The sequence below is a fragment of the Teleopsis dalmanni genome, chromosome 1, assembly GCF_002237135.1.
Source record: "Teleopsis dalmanni isolate 2A chromosome 1, ASM223713v2, whole genome shotgun sequence".
NCBI classification, from domain to species: domain Eukaryota; kingdom Metazoa; phylum Arthropoda; class Insecta; order Diptera; family Diopsidae; genus Teleopsis; species Teleopsis dalmanni.
The window spans coordinates 30,916,518-30,939,136 of NC_051846.1; the positions used below are offsets into that span (position 1 = coordinate 30,916,518).

Below are 22,619 nucleotides of genomic sequence, written 5' to 3' on the forward strand. Positions count from 1 at the left end.
TATTATATAATATATATCAGTGATTCCCAATCGGTGGTCCGCGAGATGGTTAAAAATGGTCCGTGGATCAAATTTATCAGGTATAGATATATAGCTTGTAGTTTCTCCAATCAGGCGCCCCTTATTAGAAAATAAACATAAAAATTTTCTAAGTAATTATATATCTTTTTTATAGTCTTTATTACATACCTATGCAGTTCTTATACACAATTCATTATTATCTGGTTATGATCTCTCGATTATGATAATAGTAAGTTTCAAAACTTTTAAAAACAAAGATTATAATTTGCTTGATTTTCATTTCAATTGATTTTAACAAATTAGTTTATCTCTCATAGGTCCTTATACTTTACTTCCATAAAATTATAACTTGCAAGCGATAACAAAGTTTTTAAATTTATAGAGCAATACTTTAGAAAGTGAATGTAAAACACATTCAGAAGTCTGGTTTTAGCAAACATTTAAAAATTAATTTATATTAAAATCGTGTGCTTTCACTACAGACTATTTTATCTATTTAAATAAAAGTAGATAATTCTGAAATTAAATTAACTTAAATAGTTTAAATAAATAAAAATAAGATTTTAATTTTTACTTCTAAAGCATTTAAACATGTACCATAACATACGTAATATAAAGCAATTTATTTTAATGAAAACAATTTAATAACTTCAATGTAGCTTCCATATAAAAGTTATTGTACATACTAGAGTTGCCATATAAGTTGAGTATATATATATACATGTTCTGTCATTTATGTATATACTTGTGTTATGTATCTGCGCCGGTTTGCCGGTTTATCTGAAGATATTTATCATTCTCACTAGTAAAATTGGCTGAAGGTAAAACGTGAATATTTCATTTTACACTGCAGTGACTAGAATTATAATTATTTTTTTTTTTTGTATAAAATATACTTTATATGACAGAGTTGAAGACGCTGTCAACGACTCATATGACAACATGGTAAAGAAAGATAAGCTAGTATAAAATATCTTAGCCAAACACGGCGGCACTGACAGGCATTGACAAAGCTATGAGTAATTCAGTGGCAATGCATAAATGACGAAGCATCAAGTTAGATACTTTTTATTATGGTTAACATTTGCAAAAACGTATGTTTTTAATATGTATATAACGTAGTAGTATATTATGTGTAGTAGTATGTTCTTTTAGATTTTAAATGGTTGAAGATTTTGCAACATTTAAAATTCACTTAAATATGTATATATTCCATTATGTTTTATGTTTTTTTTTAATTTATTATTAAGTATGTGAATTATGTGTTCTTACCTATTTTAAAATAATATTAAATTAGCATAAATATTTTTAACTCAATTGAATTTATTATAGATATGATGATTTTTAAATGATTTAATGTTAATCTAATAAAATAGCAATATCACAAATTTATTATTATTATTTATTATTTGATATAATATGTATATGGTTTCTTTTAAATGTATCTATGAAAAATCGCAATAGATACTAATAGTCTAATAGAATAGCAATATTACAAATTTATTATTATTATTTATTATTTGATATAATATATGGTTTCTTTTAAATGTATCTATTAAAAATCGCAATAGATACATATCAATATATAACTAACAGAGTCTTTAATAACTACTTTTTTTCATTTTTAAGAAATGTTCGGTTTTTATAGTACATACTATTGTAATGGCATATCATAACTAATAGCTATATTTTTTAATTAATAATAATTTAATAATGAATTAATAATATATAATAATATATAATAATATTATAAATAATAATAATAATAATATAATAATAATAATATTATAATAATAATATTATAATAATAATATTATATTATAAACAATAATGCAAGGCTTACTACAGTTATCTCTGGTCACTGGTGTATAGGAACCAGCGCTGAGTAGCTGCGAATTCTTTTTAATATTCATTGCAGAAGTTGTGTAGACATACTGCTGAAAGAAACTTTTTCCAAATTTTCCCTATAAACGCCTTTCTCAGACTATTCATCGGTATGAACGAAAGATCTTTCAAATTATCTTAATTCAACAAGATTGTCGGAGCACGCTAGGTGCAAATTACTAATTGAGATCAACGGAAAGTTATCAGCTGACCTTTTACTCCATCTATCCAACCAATCAATTTATTTAAATAATCTTAACTAAACATTTTAAGATATTATTTTCTTTCAGAAAGGTACATCGAAAATCATCTTTCGTATTTCGTAGGTGTAGTTCCACACACATATTTTAGAGAAACGGATATTAAATTGGTAATTAAATTATACTTTAGGGAAGTAACGTATTGCAAAATATGTCAATGTAAAAATATACAAATGGCCCTGACTAGTTCAAGGAGCAACCACTTTGGTGCACATTACTGGTAGACTCTAAACACGTCAAGCACACTTTGCAATCAGTTTAAAGGAAATTAAAAATACGCAAAAAACCAGCATGTGAGCTGATGTAATGTGTGTCTATTGAGAATCTCCCTGAAGACTCAGCTGACAGTTACCAGCCTGCAAGTAAGCTACTTATGTACTTATGTAAGCTGGTTTAAAAATAGCAAAACTTTGCTAAATAAGAACTTTTGCACAGAATTACGTCAGGACAAGGAAAAATTCGCAATAATTTTATGCACATTACAGCAGCATCAACATCAGCAACAACAACAATAATAGTATAGGCAACTTTGGCAGCAGACATTTTCGTTACCATGACAACGGCCGGCATAGCAGATGAATGTATGCACTAGAAAATCGATGCTTGTGATAGGGTGTGGTCCAGACGTAAAAAGTACAAAATCTTAAGTTTGAACAACTAGCAAAGATTATAGAAAGAAAAAAAAATAATAACCAAAAAATTCTATAAAATCAACAACACATAATGCAACTCCCTGCACAGTACATAATAAGGGTGCACAGGCAATGCCGGTAAAAAAGGAAGGAAACTCTTTTGAATTGGGGATGCAGGCATTTGGCCTTGAGCTGCAACGTAGTTAAATATTGGAGTTATATATGGGTGAATAAATTGGTAATGGTAAAAGAAATCTTTGTGGAATAATAGTCATTATACCCGAACTGAGGGCAAAATAAAACTAAATGTTAATATTTGTTTATTTTCGGTTGTATTTTCGGGGGAGGACCGAACTACGTGTTTGAGGAAACAATCAAAATGGAGTCGATTGTATTGTTAAGTGTTAAAATGAAAATAAAAATGATTCTTAAAAGTTTGTGTGAAAGATTTTTTAAATTGATTGAAATGTATAAGTAAGATGAATGTAATAAATGTGGGTTGAAAAATAGGGGTAAAGTAAGGATAATTAATTTTGACACCTATGCTGTTCGTTAAAAGATGAAACTTGTAAGAGTATCACTTACTCGTAATAAAAGAAAGTTTAAACTTTAAAGTAAAAATATATTCATTCGAAAGTAAAAAAATTTGGAGATAGGAACAAATAAACCCATTTTTTTATTCGGAGTTAAATTTTCGAAGTTATGGTTATTATGATTCTGTCAAGAAACAGATAATGTTTAGAGAAAAATTATTTTTGTCGCCTATCAGCTGCTAAATCGAAAATGACGATAGAACTCCAGAACTGATTTCACATAACTTTCGTTATATAAATAGACAAGGTACGTCAATTGACAATTACGATATGACTCTCTTTATAACATGCCTTTTTAGGCATAATCAAAATATCATAAAATTGCAGTAACTATTATGATTGTCTATATGACTGTCTACATAACATGGCGCTTAGTAAGATAGTCGCATTTTTTGACAAGGCCTTAATTGAGTCTGCTTGGATATATAATAAAATTTCCAATATTAAAACTTGTAGCTGACTCATCCATTTTTTTTTTGTAATTATAATAAAAATTTTTTCGTTTATTTGTTTATAATAATGATGTACAATAGAACTTAAGTCATAATAAGTTTTATTATATACTTCAATATCTCTTTTATTTCTTTAGAAAAATCTAAACAAATATATTAAATATTTTTTACGCTTTATATATAAAAGGTATAAAAAAGGACTAAATGAATAATAAAGAAAAGATCGAATTTAAGCTTAAAAAGCTATGTTATTTAAACATTATGATTCAATAGTTTTAAAATACCACATCGTAACTACTGGTACTAAAAGAAGGAATCACAGAACAAATATTTTTGATATCATACTTAAATGTGTTGTTACGTTGTGTATTTTTTGTACACAAATCCAGCTACAGATTGGTGCTATATAATAATATTTTTATAGTTCTATAAAAAAATATATTTCTTTGGTTCTTATCTTGATACATGATTCATACATGAAGTTATGCGAGCAAAATTTTTTCTAAGAAACAGGAAAATCTCATAAAGATATAGATATTTTTTAGAAACAATAAAAGGCTTATTTATTTCGTTTAATAAATGTTTGCAATACAAAAAAAAAGTTATTAATATATATAGACTAAGTCGTTTAACAAGCGTTACGATCATCTATTATCTAGAACTAAAATTATTAATGAATCAATTTATTCTTTCATACTTATACTTTCTACCGCACGGGGCGGTACGCGGATCTTAGATCAATCATTGAATAATCACAAAGATTATGAGAAATACTCAAATTAGTCAGTGAGATGGGTGGAACTCTGCAGAAACCCCCCAGCCATCATAGAGTAAAAGTGCCCAGATGCACTAACTCGGAAAAGGACCAACATAAGACAAGTCGTTAGCTACATTAAAGTCAATGTATTTTTTAATAATAAAAGATATTGGACGCCGTACAGTGACTGATTTTTGAAATTGAAAGGAGTTTCATTCCAATATAATAAATGTATTAGAATAAGTCTACTTCTTTAAAAACACTGATTATGAAGTGGACTGGTTCTTTAAAAATGGTCGTATAAGCGTTGAAGATAATACGAAAAATCGTCACAGAAACGCAATACATATATTGTTTAGATGTTCGTCCGTTAACCGATAAAGATAGGCGGTAGAAATGTTTACAAGTTCATTCGTTAATCAATAGAATAATCTGACTAGATCTGCACACAGATTAATAAATCTATATGTACTGAATTCGTTAAAAAAAGTAGCAAGAGTATTTTAGAAAAAATAAAAAGGTTTGTCTTTTCATAACTATAATTTTAATATAATGATCACGCATCAGAAAATAGTAAAGTCTAAAAAGTTTTTAAATCTGAACTAAAAAGAATGTCAGTTATGTGTGGTTACTTATAATTGTTATAGGATTTATCATATGTCTTATAAATATAGTACTCTATTTTTAAAACTAATGGCCTATTACGTGGCATCTAAATTGGCCCACAAGGCCGCCACCAACCTAATCTAACCAAATGTCCTATTAATATAACTGATTATTAAACTTTAGATCTCCATTATTTAAAGTTCAAATCACTTTCAGTACATAAATTTATTGATGAAATCTATAAATTATTTAAAATTTTTTATAATAGAAAAGTATGGTGTAAATATAGTTAAGATAATTTTATATACTAAGCTTTACAGACACTTGTCTTGTGCAATAAGAACAGTTTTACTTTAAAGAAACCTTTCTGCGAAATAAATATACATAAGTATACATAAAGCATTTAGAATTTAAAAGCACTTAAAATGCATAAAAACGTATCATAAATTTCAAAATCATTTAAGATTACTAAGATTATTTCATATATCATCCTCTAGCGAAAAAACAACACATCAAAGAAAGTGATTCTGATAAAAAGTAATAACAGATACATAACAGCACAGCACAGCGCAGTGAAGCTTTTAAAGATTTTGCAATATTCCGGTTGAAAAGTGTTGATTAATCTGCTCTTTTGTTGGGCAAGTTGGACATGAAAAAGTTGTTGTACTAACCAAACATAAAAGAAAAACCTTGGCAGACTTCCTCTACTACCTTAAGCAATGAACATAAATAGAAACAAAGCGGTCGGCAGAGATTATGGCTTTTTGATGAAGTACAATAATTTTCTATTATAACAGTTTTTTCTTTTCTGACTGTTTTACAAGATATCAAATTATTTACGTAGTCACAGCACCAAGCAACATAGTAAAAGTATGTCAACTGTAATTATAAAGCATGACATTGATAAAGATCCAGCCATGATTTTTCACTGGGTTTTTGCGAGCAACAAATCCAAATCATAGGAAATTAGGAGCAAAAGCAATGAATACATTAAATATATATACTTGTAATGTGAGGAGTACGGAGCAACGTCAAATTAGGAATATTTTTGAAAGACAACAGAATAAGACATCAAATCAAACTATGAGAAAAAATCACACTAGTAGTACACAAAATGTATATATTTTCAACTACAGTTAACGTTAAAAATTATAATTTTAAAATTCTAGTGAACGAATTATCAAAATCTTGATAGCAATGAAAAACAGCTTTGCTAATTACTTTTTTAATGTAGACTGACTTAATGTTTTCAGAAAAATTTTTAGGCTCGTAGCGGCACAAGTCACGGCCAATGTCAAGATTTTGTTTAACAAAATAAAAATATTTTTTATTTATATATTGAGTCGCACTACTGTACACTGTATGTCAGTAGTAAGTAGGCAATTATATACAGAAATTAATGGCGGGTGGAGTATTTGATAAAAAAAAAATACAGACAAGATCTTTGGATTTGAATCAACAGGCTTTTTCTGTCTGACGGTTATTGTTCCGCACGGTTTGTTTATCATTTCTAAGGCACAACAGAAATATAAAGAAAATAGGTTTGGCATTGCCTTCTCCGTATACAGCGAATGTCAATGAACGCATTAAATATTTATAAACAAAAACTGAGTATAGAATTAAAAAAGCATTTAAAAAATATATTGCTTATTTGATCAATTTATTCAAAATAATATAGAAAATAATTTCGTATTCAATTATCAAATAAGAAATTAAGAAAAATGCTTTTATATAAAAACATTTTCAAGTGGCGCTAAATTTGTATAATAAATATATATGGACTCAAGCATTTTTAAAATTGTGTGTATGATGAGCATTAGCACCAATATCATTATATTGATAATAATTGAAAATATATGACTATGTCATATCAATGAAACCGAATTACACAATAGAAAATAAAAAATTATTATACAATACATGTGATAAGTGTACATTCGTTTTTTAACTCACAGTAAGCAGTTCTTTTGAGTAGTGTTCAATCTTTATTTATAACAATCTGTGTTACTGCCAAAAAATTGTGCATCTTGTCACTTTGCAATATTAATATCTTATTACTAACGACTAAAGAATAGTACGAATTAAACTAAGACAATATTATGATATAACTGAAGAATTTGTTTCATTTAGTAAAAAAAAGAATTCAGGAGTGAGTTCTGGGAGAAGAACGACCCATGATTTGAAGAAGAATAATCAAAAGACAAGCTAGTTTATCTTGTTGGTTTGTCAATAAATTAAATTCGGAAACTATGCAATACTTTTATAGATATATAAACATCCAAGATTACCTCATTTTTTTTTAAACCTAAACTCGAAGTTCTAGAAGAAGAACGACTCATGATGTGAAGAAGAATAATCAAATGACAAGCTAGACTTGGTTTATTAATAAACTAAATTCGGAAACTATGCAATACTTATATAGATATATGAACAAGTCTCAAAAACATTTATATTACTTATAAAGGAGTAAAAGCAAAAAAGCTGTTTAAAGTATTTGTGTTATAAACTTGACACAAAAAATGATATTTATCTTTGAAAAAATAAATGGGAATTACTTTTATAGGCAACTACAAACTCTTAGATGAAAAATATTATATTACACATTAATGCAACAGCAGAGGAGAGGATTATTACAAATGGGTCTGAGAACGGCCAAGTCTACGTCCCAGAACCGCTCTTCGACTTCGATAACCAACTGCGATTCAGCATTTCCAAAGGAAAGTACACAAGCAGTTTCTTGCGGACTACAACAACAACATTAGTACAAAAAAAGTTTGATCAATCAGAAAAAAAGTTTTCCAAAAAAGGGACTCAATAGGTTTTTTTGTTAATATTCAAGGACTTTTCAAAAAAGTGTCTTCTGCGATTGCACAAACTACAAGCCGCAGCGTAATGGCAAGCATTCTCCATATCAACTCTCTACAACATGCCAAGATCACTCGGGTGTTGACAAGTATCTCTGTCACCGCCCGTGGTATCTCACCCGCTCCATTACTCCCCCCGACGCCTCTACTCCTCTCACTCTTTCAGAAACCCTTGTTCTACTTTGCCGATATAAACCCCCCCAATATAAACACTATCTCGATAAAGTGGACATAACCTTCTCCACTATCCCCCTTATATAACGCGGCTTTGGTGACCCTAGTCAGAAGTAATACTGTTGATTCAACCCCCGCTAGTTAGCCGTAACCCCTTCCCCTTCTATAATCGTCTTTCTACCTAGTTCATGGCCCCTTGCTTTTCTGAATTTAGATGAGCCTAGTTCACTAGGTATTAAATCTATTTTCTCATTTCTCTCTCCCATGATTACTGGAATGAAGTTTCCACATTGCTTTGGAAATCTTCTCCTTTCATTCCTAAGAGGTGGTTTTAGTGGGTTCAAGTCTCACACTGTGGCTTTCGATGCTTTCCACCTACTGCAAAAAATAAGTGTCTTGACAAAGAGTGTAAATATGTGAAAGAGATGACAAACGATGCTTAACTTTTATTGTATTAAATAACTATCAGTAGACATTATGGTTGCTGAACAAAAACAATTTTCAAAATATGATTATAGTTTCAATTGTTATATATTGAAACAATTAAAACTGTTCAAGTATTTACAAATATATCTTTTAACAAAATCGTGATCCTGATGATGACTCTCAAGAAGAGTCGAAATATAGAATATATTAACAAATGTTGAATTATTAACAAAAAGTGACTTATAGCCGGATAACAAAAAAAATATATATAAACCATTATTTAATATACGTTTAGAGAGTCTTCACGAAAGCATAATTCATTAAAGGAGCAGTAGGGGAATAATATTTTTAGCACTATATAACTTGATATATTTATTTGACAGAACGACTAATTTTCCATTCAAGAAAAAATGGTATTTAGATTAATTAACTTAAAATTTACAATATAGCATATATTCATCTAACATCTCTCTAAAAGCAGCAAAAATATGTCGTATAGATCAAATCATATAAAATAAGTTAGACTTATTCTTATTCATTCTTTGAAAAAACAAAGAAACAAAAATTGTAGTAGAAGAAATTTATTGCATAAATATTTATTCTAAGAAATATTCTGACTAAAACTAATTAATTTGTTCTTATCACTAAGATCTATTTACAAAACAAGGAAGAGGTTTTTTTTCTGGCTTGTTATATTAATTACATATTTTTAAAAACAACTATTTAACTATTATAAATCTCTCTGAGTTATCTGAGTTAGCTTTATTCTGTTTGAAGTTCTCTTTTAATTTGCATATTCTTAAACAAGTATCACTAAAATAGTGTGCACTATGTAGCTACTGCTACTACCTATGCACAATTTTTCAAATGCGAATACAAAAATGTGGATATTTTTCTTATTTATTAAAAATATCTGAATTTAACTTTCAAGATCACGAACACACAACAAAAATCATTTCAATTGAAATTAAAATGATAATAAGAGAGAAAAAAATAACAAGTGTGAAAGATATTTTCCAGCCGAGTCAAGAAAATCCACTTGTCTCTCTGTCGTGGTAATAACAAAATAAAACATGGATACAGTAAAATAATGTGGTCTGGAAAATTACGGAGTAGCTAGTATTTATCAATATACGAGTGTGTTTTTACAGATGTGCAACTGACAACCAAAACTATGTATAAATTATACCAAAGGAGAGAAGTCAAATTATAAAGCAACGCTTTTACTGAAATAAGTGCAAATAACATAGACAACGCCAAAAGAATTCTCGCACAAAAGATACTTTAGCAATGACGTTGGATTTGTGTTTGGGTTGGCTGAGGTTGCATTGTGCATACATACCAATGTACGATATATTTGTAATGTGTAATGGAGGCATTTACTCTGTGATATGAAGGCGTAATAATGTCGGACAAATTATCTTTGTCTTTTTATGGAAGAAATTTAGAGAAATATATTATATATACATATGTAAAAAAACTTTGTTTACGAGGGTGGTGTTAGAGGTGTAAGAAATTATATAAATAAAGTAATTTAGGATTGACTTTTAAATGTTTATATAATTATTATTAAATAACGATAAAGTTTATTATATTCAACAGTTTACATAAAGATATGTTCATTGCAATTTCCTACCGTATATGAATAGTAACGAATAAATTTGTTCTTTTCTTAAAAAACAAAAAATAATAGTTTACTTGCTTCAAAGAAAGATTACAAGCAAACGGACGCTGAGTATGGCAATTCTTTAGGATTAAATATTTTGAGGGCTATAATATATCTATAAGATGTATACGGACAAAAAACAATTTTAAATGGGTTTCAAGATATATCACATTTTCCATAAAACGATTGAAAATTTTTGCTGGAAATCAATTTTGAACTGTCTTAATTACTTTTATGAAATAAAATTATTTTAAATGACTAAAACTTGACGTACAAACTGTTTAGAATTGCCACTTTTGAGATATTGACAAGTTTCTAACTGTTCTTACGTTTAGATCTTTTAATCACCTTGGAATATCAATGAATATTAAAAGTGCACTCTTCCTTCTACATAATTTTTATTTCTTTTTTTTTGGGTTATTTAACAAGAAATCGTTTCATGCTTTTATAGATAGCAAGTCACAAGTATCCTTTTGTATAAGGATGCTTTATTTTCTCAAATTTCCTATTCAATAATCGGAAAAACCATATTTATTCAAAATAAAAAACATTATCTGATTTCCAAACACAGTATTTTTTAAGTGTGCTTTTCAAATTATATAGTAAATTCCGGAAACTTTTAATTTATTATTTAAGAATATATCACTATAATAGCATTAATAATATTTAATATTGGCCACATTCATGCCAATCTGCGGGACTACGACAACTATGGCACAGAGGATAGATAGGTCTAGGTTCAAATCCGACTATGATCTTGCTTAAAAACTCACTTTAATCAATCTTTGAAAGAAAATGCTTGTTAGTTTTATCTAAAAAATACATACTCCTTAAATTTGTAAAAATGCTCACTACAATATTCACATAGAAGTTTAATTCTATTTAGTATCGCTGAAGTCCAATAGATCTATGTAAAGGGCATATCAAGGAATCAAAGAACGGCAAATCCAGCGCTGACATCAAGAACTGCATTATTAACGCAAAACTTTAAGTTCACCCTCCTATATGGATGCCAATCATGGAACGCTGCGTCAAATGACATCAACGCGCTATAAGTCTTTATTAACCAGTTCTTACAGAAGATCATTAAAATTTTCTGACCAAACACGCTATCGAATGAAAGACTATGAACCCATCACTAACCAAAAAACACCAATCAATATTAAAATAATAAAGCGTAAGTGACACCACAACAATAGTGATCGAATTGAACCCCATGAGTAGCCAAGGAAGGGATAGGCCTGCGCACACCTGGAGAAGACTAACGGATACAGTACTGTCACGTATACAGAAAAATTGGGGAGAATTAAAGCTATTAGCCAATAACAGTACTGTATGGAAAAATTTTGTTGTGGCCATTTCCTTCTTCTACCAGTTAAGCAAATTTATATATATAACATAGAATATACTGTAGTTAATAACTGAAAAATAACTTTCACTTATACATACATACATATGTATGTTGTAATTATAAATAACTCTATATAGGTTACTTATAAGTGCTTTGAGATTGCTCAAAGTAGTATTATTTTAGTTACAAATTGGAAAACATTTTTAGAAAATATAAGATTGTAAAAACTAATAGTTTTCTTTTTATTATTACTTTGTGGTTAAGATTTTTTGGACTACCCTCGTAAAAATGAAAAAAGAAAAATAAAACAAATAACACTTTTAAACAGTAGCATCAGCTATGTCATAAAGATATAGAAATATTTTCAGAAAATTCAAAGATTTCCAATAATAGCTTGTGGTGGTGTATATGTTTTTATGACAACAAGTGATTACTTGAAGCCCACAAGCACTGTCATTGGAGTCAATACAGTGGGATTAAGCGCACTGACATACGAGGGCATCTGTAAGTAATGCTTTGAAGTGTTTTTTCGTGGCATAGGTTGAATGAATTGTGTGTGATTATTCGTAATAACTTCGCCTTTCATAACTTAAATTCTTATTTTTTTACAGTAGTGAACAATGAAGAGTGACGTCGCACATGCGCTCTATACCATACTTTTATACTTTCATCATTGGCAGTCAATGGGAGTGTGTGGCATTAAGGCACATAAAGTGTGCCCATGCGCTTTGTAATTATTTACAGCAAATTCACTTTTATTATTTCAAATTTTTTTCCTTCTTCGACTTCGTCGACTTCAGCACTTAATTCTTTCATGCACATAAAACGTGTTAATGGCAGATATTTTTTCTATTTTTCATTATAGTTTCTTTTTAGAAATATTTCGCTACTGCTTTGCTCATTGTAATGGTATCCGCTTAATTCTAAAACAAAAATTTAAAGTGAAAATTGTTATTACCAAAGAAAGTTTTTCTTTTGACTTAGCGTTCGTTTTGTGCACATTTCGGTTTCATTTATAATTTAACACAAACTTAAGCGTACTTAAACGTCGTCTTTATTTAAGCTACTTTTAAAAAGTATCTATTAACAGTCATTTTATACGTCTGCTCGCCTGACTACTCAGCCTGTCAGCGCATCTTTTCTTCATCAAAACAAAGCACTCACTCACTAATATGCTGAGGTGCTGATCCAATGTTGGCTGATTAAGGCATCGACTCAGTGCAAAATTCAAATTAACGGCCGGTTTTGCTGCGTTGGCCTCATTCAGTTTTGCATGTCACATGTGATATTTACGGTGAGATTTTTTTAAAAATATTTTAATTTTATTTTATTTTTATTTTTTTTTGTTTTTTGAAATTCATAAATTTATATTCATAAGAGGTGTGTTAATTATTTATGCAAATTTCTTATAATTCTCGTGTTTGTAAGCGTTATGAGTGAATTATTGCATGCTTTTCACTGTTCTTTGAATTTTGTTTGTCTTAGCTCCGCTCAAGTGAAAATATTTGGATATAATTATTATTTTATTTTATAAATAAACCTAGTTAACACATTTTTGGGGCATAAAATGTTTGAGATTGTAGGGAATTTGTTTATATTTAAATTCTTAAAAAAGAAAAATAATTAAAAAAGTAAATAATTTAAAATAAGTGGTATTGAAGTCAAGTTACGACTGCATTTATTTACATCGAAGTAATTTATAAAATTTAAAAATTTCTAAATATAGTAAAGTACATACAAATACATAACAGCATAAAACTGTCAACAACAAAATAAAATATTAAACATCATCAACTCAAATATACTCAAATAATTAGGCCAGCACTACTGTACGGATGTGTAACTTACAGCAAAGCCTCAAATACTGCCATAAAGCAATTACAGATAGCACAAAATCTGGCTTTAAGAAGACTAATTAAGATTCTTCGGTATATTAGAACAACAGACATGCATAAAGATCTAAGAATCGACTCAGTGAAAATATATATAAAGGACAGATCCATAAAATTATTCACAAAAGTTGATATGTTGCACAACCCCACCCTTATAAACTTTAAGTCCACCTCAGGACGCACAGTAAGATATGCTGTTTTACGATCCGTCATCAGTTAGAAGGTAAATAAACGATAATGATTCTAGTATAATTAAAGTTTAGTATGGGGCAGTGATAAGCCCTCCAGCCACAAAAGAGTAAAAGTGCGCAATAGCACTAACTCAAATAACAACAACAACAATTAAACATCATATACAATAGTAAAAAATCAAACATTACAAATAATCCTGTTAATCCTTTTCTGTTAATCTAAATAAAAATGACAGAAATTAAAATATTGCAATTCATATACTGGTTAGAAGGCAGTATTCCTATGACTAGGAACCCAGGTGGGAGTGATATTAGTAAGTCATAACAAAATAATCTCCAATGAAGCCGGTACCTTAACAGCAAAATCCATAGTAGTATTAAAGCAATGCTTCTTTAACTTAGAATACAAATGAGAGTGCTATTAGCAAGTTATGATGACAATGTAACATACACTCAAATGAAGTAGAAACCGGTATCCCAAGAAAGAAATCTACAAAAGTATCAAAGCACTGTGAATACAGATGAAAGGGATATTAATCATAATATTATTTGTTGTAGAAAGTGGTTTTCTTTACTAAAATTTTTAGTAAACGCAGATTATCGACATAATCATCTATCTATAGAAATAAAAGAAATTATGACTACTTACTTTCTGCACAACAATTCTAGTTCTATGTATGTAAACAAGAATCAATTCTATAATGTAAACACAAAATGTTGATAATATATATGAAATATACCTTTCAGTCTTTATAATCTTAATACAATTGGATGTAATATAGATCTTTATAATGTGTCGCTACGTAAACTTTTTAAAAATGTATGTTGTCCAGCTACCTGTGTGTTTCCATATTGGCAAATTCTGAAGGGAACAGGGATTTTTTGTAAACCTATGTAAATTAAGTCGACTAACTATAAACTATAAATACGTTTGGTTGACTATATCACGTAGTACGAATAGAAGAAAGGAAGTGGATATTACCTCATATTTTTATATGAATTTAATAAAATCTAAAATAAACAACTGCCTGTACGAAGTGTGTTAAAGATTCGGTGCAACCAAAGCAAATTTTTTTCTGTCATGTATGAATTAAATAAACCTTAAATAAATTTTTTATATGAAATTAAGTACATCAAAAAATTTTAAAGACATTTTGCAAATATTTTTTTTCTTGTTTACGGTTTTAGCGATAATATCTTTCATTTATATGAATTAATAAAATATTTACTTTAATTTTTTTTTTTTTGTTGTGATGACAAAATATTTATCTAACAATCTTTGATCTATGATAAAATTATTTATATTCCTGCTTTTCTACTAAAATTTTTTATTTAAGCTTTATCACAAAAAAAATCAAACAAAAATATTATAAAAAACAAATAATTTGCAAAGTACCCTCCCTGAAGATGACTATAGATTATAGTCGAAATATTGGTGAAAATATATTATATAATATATATTGTAATAAATATAATTTATTAACATAATTTAAAAAATTGTGAGTTTTTTGAACATCCCGTTACTAAAATAATATTAATAAATAAAAAATTGTAATCGTCAACAAAACAAATTATAAAAAAAAAAGTTTATATGTAATAATCTCTTACAAAATCTTCAGAAAATCTCTAAAGGTTTTTGTAAACAAAAAAAAAAGCCGCAAAACTGTGTTTTTCATGTGCATATGACAAGAAAAGGATACAGGCACTTAACATTAAAAACATATTTAACAAAACAATAATAAAACAGGATTTTTGGCAGACGAAGAAAAACAAGGATTTTATGCTAATTTTGAGGCAGAATAAAAATTTAATAATTTTGAAAGCCAAACTCTGTCTGCAGTAGACTTGAGTCTAGACTTGTCATGCCACATTATTTACTGCCACTGGGCACACAAAAAAGTTGCAGAAGCAAAGAGGACTCATCGGAACTCGTATGTGTGCACACGCACAGCTGACGTGCATGGACGACCTGCGGTAGAGAGGAACTACCCTCAAAATGACTGATAAGCCAACCATGGAATTGTCATAAAAACCAGCTGAGCTGACCAGAAATCACTTTGAAATTGATAGTAGAAAAATATGTGGAAGTGGAAATTAGTGTGAGGGGTGTGTTTCTAAATTTTTGGCAACATGAGCAGAAACATTTGAAGGATTTGGAATAGAGTTTGATTATTAATGGATGTGGGTGTGGAGCGAAAACAAATTATATAAATTCAAGAATTTTGAAAAAAATTCCTGGTATGCAATTCCGTTAGATTTTATTTTGTTTTATATTGGATTTCGAAGTAAATTTTTATCCAAACAAATAAAAAACGTAACAAAGCTAAAAAAAAATCAAAATAAAAATGCAGGAAAAACACATGAGATAAAAACTTAAGAACTCGACAAACACCATTTTTTATATCTTACTTTTTTTTTTTTGAATTTTTTTATTATTTTATTTTTCTTAGTTAACACTCAAATGGCAACAATTTACATAAAACCCGCAAAACCAGTTCCACAAGCAGCAAAGCAAATGAAACAAATCCAAGTCAAGCTAACGAAACAGTCAGCAATCGTCAAAAGCAATTTCTGACCATGTTTAGTCCATTTAACTTGGCTTTATGTGTTTATTTTGTGTTTTATATGTCGTCGTTTCCTCTCTTGCCTTCCACTGTTCTGTAGAAATTCTTTGGTAATTTTTCTGGTTCTTAAGAATTTACATTGAAATATAAATATGTGTATAATAATATACAAAAAACAAAAAAAAAACATCTGTAGTATTAATAACGTACAGCATCGCTTCCAACAACAACTACAACTACAACCAACAGCAATTAATAAACTATATCGTGTATCGCGGCATATTGCATTTGACGTTTAATGCTTGGAGACTATCGCATTCATTGTCCGACTGTCAGCAGCAATAATGTTCAGACAGACACGAAGACTTAAGCTTCACTCATTAACCAGCTTAAGCATTTTCAAACCAGCATCAGAATTTCTAAATCTCAATACAGCGAACTTAATTTGAAAAGACACCGCACCAGGAATTCTTACTGTAATCGATATTATTTCACGTATACAAGCAAAAGAACTCTAATTTTATAAAGGATTTATTGTAGCTACGCACCTCTTTACCGGGTGACCCACCAAACAGCATAAAGTAATTTTTCAATTTTTAATAGAATAAATCACTATTGCTACTACACCACACAACTTGTCAGAGTGTTCATTGGTATTAAACTTAAGGACCAATTAAATTATCTAAATTCGACAGAATGGATTCAGTTTTTCTTTTTCTATCATAAGGTTTCTTGCGAGGAATGTGGTACCAAAACATCGAAAAAATCGTTAATTAAAGTAAATAGAATGCTATATGCTAACCTGCTACTGCAATCAATCAAAATAATATGTCCCAGCGGGCACTGACTTATAACAATACAACCAAATATTTATTTTTTTTAAACTGGTATTGTAATAAGTTATTTCGATTTATTGCAATAAACTAAGTACAATTTTAGAGTAGTTGTGAGTTCATTTCTTTAAATATTTCTGTCTTAGAAAAGGCTTATACGAATCAGATAAAATAAAAGCTTATAAATAAGTTTTTATTTATGTTTTTATTATTACAATATATAATAGTCTATATAAATATCACCGACGTCTTGAACTTTATTTGATGTCTTCCTCATGGCGGAGTAATATTACAAATGCTCTTTAAAACATATAAAGCGGTCATTTATACTAAAATCTATTTACAAATTCAGTTTTAAACAATAAACAAATAAGTTTATTTGTTTTTATTAACTTTTTACTTCATTCTAGGTATATACAGACTAATGACAAAAACAAATGATCATAATGAATACGTTCAATGAACTAGAGAAATATTTATTGTACAGTAATAAATTTGCAACTACAAAATATTTTTTATTTTTAATTAAATAAATTTTTTTTGGCTTAATTAAAAATAAGAAACAAAAATTGTTGTTGTTGCAATTTCATTACTATACGATAAAAACCTCTCTCTACTTCGACTAATCCTTCAACTCAGTGGGACCACTTGTTGGACAGTGCGCTTTATACACAATACTATACATAACATATGAACGAGTATACCCAATAAGTTTTCAAACAATTCATTTCTAATCCAAACCTACATATTGTAATCAAGCATATATGTAAAAATAAGCTAATAGAAGATGTAGGTGATAATATTGAACCTAACATGGTTCCAGCCAAATAAACTTTACCACCTCAATCATAATCAGAACCATAAATCTATAAGACCCAAATGTGTATATGCAATTTGACTTGAAAATAAATAGACCACATTATGATTAGCTGTCGTTGAAACACACATTAGGAACTGACGTATTTATACGTAATAATAATTTCTTAACCCTATATATGTATCTATATGTCTATATAGGCTATATCCAGACTATAATTGGATGAAAACAATTTTTCCGGCACATGAAAAGCATTTTTTAACCCTAGAACTTTGTTGTGATATAACAATGATATATTAATATTATATCCGTTACTGTAGATGTCGATGTATTTATTACACAAAGAGAGGAATCGATACATAATAAATAATTCTTTAACCCGTGGCTTTATTCAAACCTTAATTGGACGAAAACAATTCTTTCTGCACATGGGAAGTATTGTATAACCCTAGGATTTCGTTGTAATATAGCCTAATACAGCTCTTAAATTCTTCCGAATATACAACAAATATTTCGAATAAATCAGTTTGGGATCACATTGTAGGGTAACAGAAATAATATTGAAAAATAGATCCTAAATGAAGCCTGTCTCGCATTTACTTAATTCAAAATCTGAAGCAAAGTAAAGTCACCCTGTATATTATACCTAGCACCTTTTGCTTATTATAAATTTGCATATTTACAACTGAAAACTATAAATGGTAAACTGTTATAAACTTTATACATATTTCATTTACGAATTAATTGCTTTTGACATCCATATATTGAGACCTGAATTAAGCTACGCGAATATAACAGCTTTACACAAAGAAATTTTAGAAATATTATGGAAAAAAATGAACGTTCGATGTTACTAGAATTTAAATATATAATAAATTTTAAATAAAATTCTCTATTTGTGATTTTGAAAAATATTATAGCACACTAAAGACGGCACTAAGAACACTCATATCAAATTGTACATATTGCATGGATCATTTACAATCATGTAAGGACTCAGCGACTGATTGATATTTTCACTAACCAATACAGTTGCTGTATTATTAAAATATGGTCATATAAGCAGATTTGGCAATCGGATCTGTAATTTTCGCAACGATTATGGAAAAAATTGTGCATTAAGAGAGGAAGAAGAATCTGCTCTGTCACTGCCAGACTTGACTACAATCACATAAGAACTCAGAAACTGATTGATTTTCTCACTGTTCAATACTCTTGCTATGTTATATGACATTGCCTTATGGATAGGCGCAGTGATTGGATAGGGAATTCTTTCAACGACTATTGAAGAAGATGTGTTCTGTCACTGTCAGGTTTTTGCCGAAAGAAATAAATTCAGTATAGGTTTCATGTCTCTTAGATTTATCAAAAAATAGTGGATTTTGACAAAAAAAAAATTTGAAAATATTGTATAAAATCAGCACTTCTCAAAGTTTTCAAACTTTAAACGCCTTTAGCTGTTAAGAAACGATTTCTAGTGTATCTTGAACTATATCTATGAGGCCTTGGATGACAGGTTTGTTCTACATATCAATTAAACCTGTTACACTAAAATAATGTTGCAAAATTAGGACCATAAATAGATAACTTTACATATATATATATCATATATCTTAAAGTAATACCCGGTACATGGCATAATTAATCAAGCGTTAGAAAATTTTTCTCTTAATCAACACACAGTAATTTCTCAGTACAGTATAAGGATACATTTATCTATATTTGTATGGTCAACTAGCGCGCTACAAAACTCTATATCCTATTACTCTGATCCCCCTTTAAAGTATCATTGAACCCTTTTCAATAAGAGGGCATACTATTGACGTCCTAAAACCTATCTGAACTGTCTATTGAACTGCATGAATGAAATATATAAGTAATTATTATTACATTCCAATCGTAATACACTAACTTATTAATTATGAGAGTTATCCTTGAGAGTTATCATCAGGATCACGATCTAACATAAATTAATATTACTAAAACTATATCTGCGTCATCCACTGTATTCTATCGTCTATACCTACTGCATATTTTATTTTTAATATAAGTTGTAATTTAACGTCAGTTGTGACTAAAGTGACTATTATATTTAGGAGAAACTAGCATATTATAGAGGTATAGAGGTTTCGAAAAGTAGTGAACTACAACAACAAAAATTATTTTTATTTTATTTAAACGTTTTTTTTTTTAATTTGAGCAACCGATTCATACGGAATTGTACTAATAATTTCACATTAATTAACATAAGAAACTCAAGTTAGAATTTGTTTTAACCCATATCCGCCCAACGTTCGATTAATCGAACAGCAAATCTTATTACTTTTCATGGATTTTTATATATATTTTTATTATATTTATATTAGCAAAACTTTAGAGTTTATATATACCATTATTTTGAATGTATGAAGCTTTAGCTTTACAAATATATATGTGACTTTACTCCACACCCCCACCTCCTTACTAATTAAGCTTTAAAAAAAATTTTGACCAAAAATTCCAAAAAAAAGTCCTTGGGCGGATATGGGTTAATCTCCTACTATAATAACAAAGGCTCACCAATAAAGTTCCCTAAAAATGTTTGAGTCTAGAAACTAATTTGTTTACTTTACTTACCCATAATTCAATACCCCAACTCATTTTGTTGGAGTTTTCCGTAACTTCCTCCGCCAGTTTTATAATTAAATCCAAACGTTATTTACTAATTAATTCGTTAATGGCTTTAGCTTTTGCTTTATTATAATTTATCTGTTATCCAAGGGGTTTCGTGTTAGGTGGAAACACTACCACCGAAACAAATTGCAGCAGTAAATTGAAAATGTATTTCTTAAAATTCTAAAAATGAAAACAAAATTCAAACACAAAACAATTACAAACAAAATGAATTAATGAATTAAAAGCAAACTGTATAGGCAGAAACCGATAGATAAAATGTAGGGAGAATAACGAGCGAGGCAGGTAGATAAAACAACGCCGCGGAACAGGTAAGAATTGTGGAGAACACACACGCACACTAACGCAGGAATTTTAAATGAAATTCCAATTATTAATTTCTTTTATTTGGTTCACATTGCAAATGTTTTCATCTGCTGTTGTTGTTGTTATTATTATTTTTTGTTGTCGTTGTTGTTGTTATTGTGTGGTTACTTTATATTGAACATATATGTGGAATTGATATTCTACACAGAATCGCTTGCTTATGTTCGTTGTTTTTGTATGTTGCAGAATTTGTGTGCAAGGCAGGAAACTATGATAAAATTGCAGCCAGTAACGTAACACAAAAAAAAAATGCGTACAAACGATCAAAACCCGATAAAATTTTTTTCACTTTAACTGCATATAGGAAATATTTTCAAAAGATTATTTACATGCGTTATTATTATTATAAACAAATTATTTCTTATCTTTTTGCATTTGTTACATTTGTAATTGGGGCGCGACAACAACAACATTAAACTGTTTTCTCTGTTTGCTACTTTTTTTCTTAAAGCAAAAAAATAAATATAATTTATTTTAATATATTTTATATAATATTACGTTTCACTGTGATTTTCTCAAATTGTTGCACTTAAATTTTGTTACATATTTTTTATGTTAAATTTATTCTAAACTTTAACTAAAATTTACATTATTTTATTATGTGTAGACTACGTTTGTAGCAAAAAATGAAACTGTCACTATCCGAGATTCAACCTTTTGTCTCGTAATTTTCTCGTTAAACTAAAATAATTCCGATTCATTTTGTTGTTGGTTGAAAAGTGTTACCAGTGCGCAAAACTCTAATGTCAAAATAGAGTACACAGATTACACAATTTATGCTTAACATGTGTAATTCGAAAGAAATTAATATTTATATCCACGGTTGCCACTTATGGTACTTTAGTACCAAAATTGGTACTTTTTTTTTTTTTTCGTTTGGTACTCATGTTCAAAAAATGGTACATTTTTGACGACCCAACTTTATTGTGGATATTTCCAATTAATTTTTTTATAAATGCAACTTTGCACTATTTTATATTTTGTTCATTTATAACACTATGAAAAACACAAAACGAAAAAACAAAAGGGTCAAAAAAATTTTGGACCTTTTTTTACAGAAATGGTACCCTTTTAAACCAATTTTGGTACAGGAAAAAATTTTCAGGGACCGTTTGTTAATTATCAATACAAAAAATTATTTTGAATGTTATACTATGTTCAGACAGCCAAATTTTTGATATTGATGAAATGAAATTAAAATAATATCGAAAGTGTACTGTCCAAAATTAAGGAAATCATATGTTTTTTGTTTACAAATGGAATGTTAAAAATTACGTGCTCCAAACACCATTTATATCTGGGAAATTTTGAAAGTTGATTGTTATAGTAGTTTTATTAGCTTTGGTGGATTTCAGTTATGTGAATTATTATTTTTCACTCTATTTTAAATTAATAACAATTACAGTTTTTTCTCTATATTCAAATTTAAAAATTTGCTGGATGTTTAAAACTTTTTCCGATTTTATTAAATTCAGCTGTCACTGACAAAGGTTGTCACCTTGTAGTTATCTCAACTTATCTTTTGCTTAAAATTTATCTTACGCATAGTTCCATTTGAAATGTGCTTTAATTTCAGCTATTATAATTTCAGATATTA

General features: G+C 28.7%; 1 protein-coding gene across 1 annotated transcript in view; it reads right to left on the minus strand.

Moving 5' to 3' along the window:
- Positions 1-21,689, minus strand: part of LOC119679018 (formin-binding protein 1-like) — a 74,801-nt gene extending 53,112 nt beyond the window's left edge. Inside the window, exons 1-2 of the mRNA XM_038091160.1 lie at positions 21,611-21,689; positions 20,600-20,818 (exon numbers count right to left, since the gene is read on the minus strand). Coding sequence (XP_037947088.1) covers positions 20,600-20,623 — 24 coding nt within the window. The 5' untranslated portion in view covers positions 20,624-20,818; positions 21,611-21,689. The remainder of the gene's footprint in view (positions 1-20,599; positions 20,819-21,610) is intronic.
- Positions 21,690-22,619: the final 930 nt, after the last annotated feature.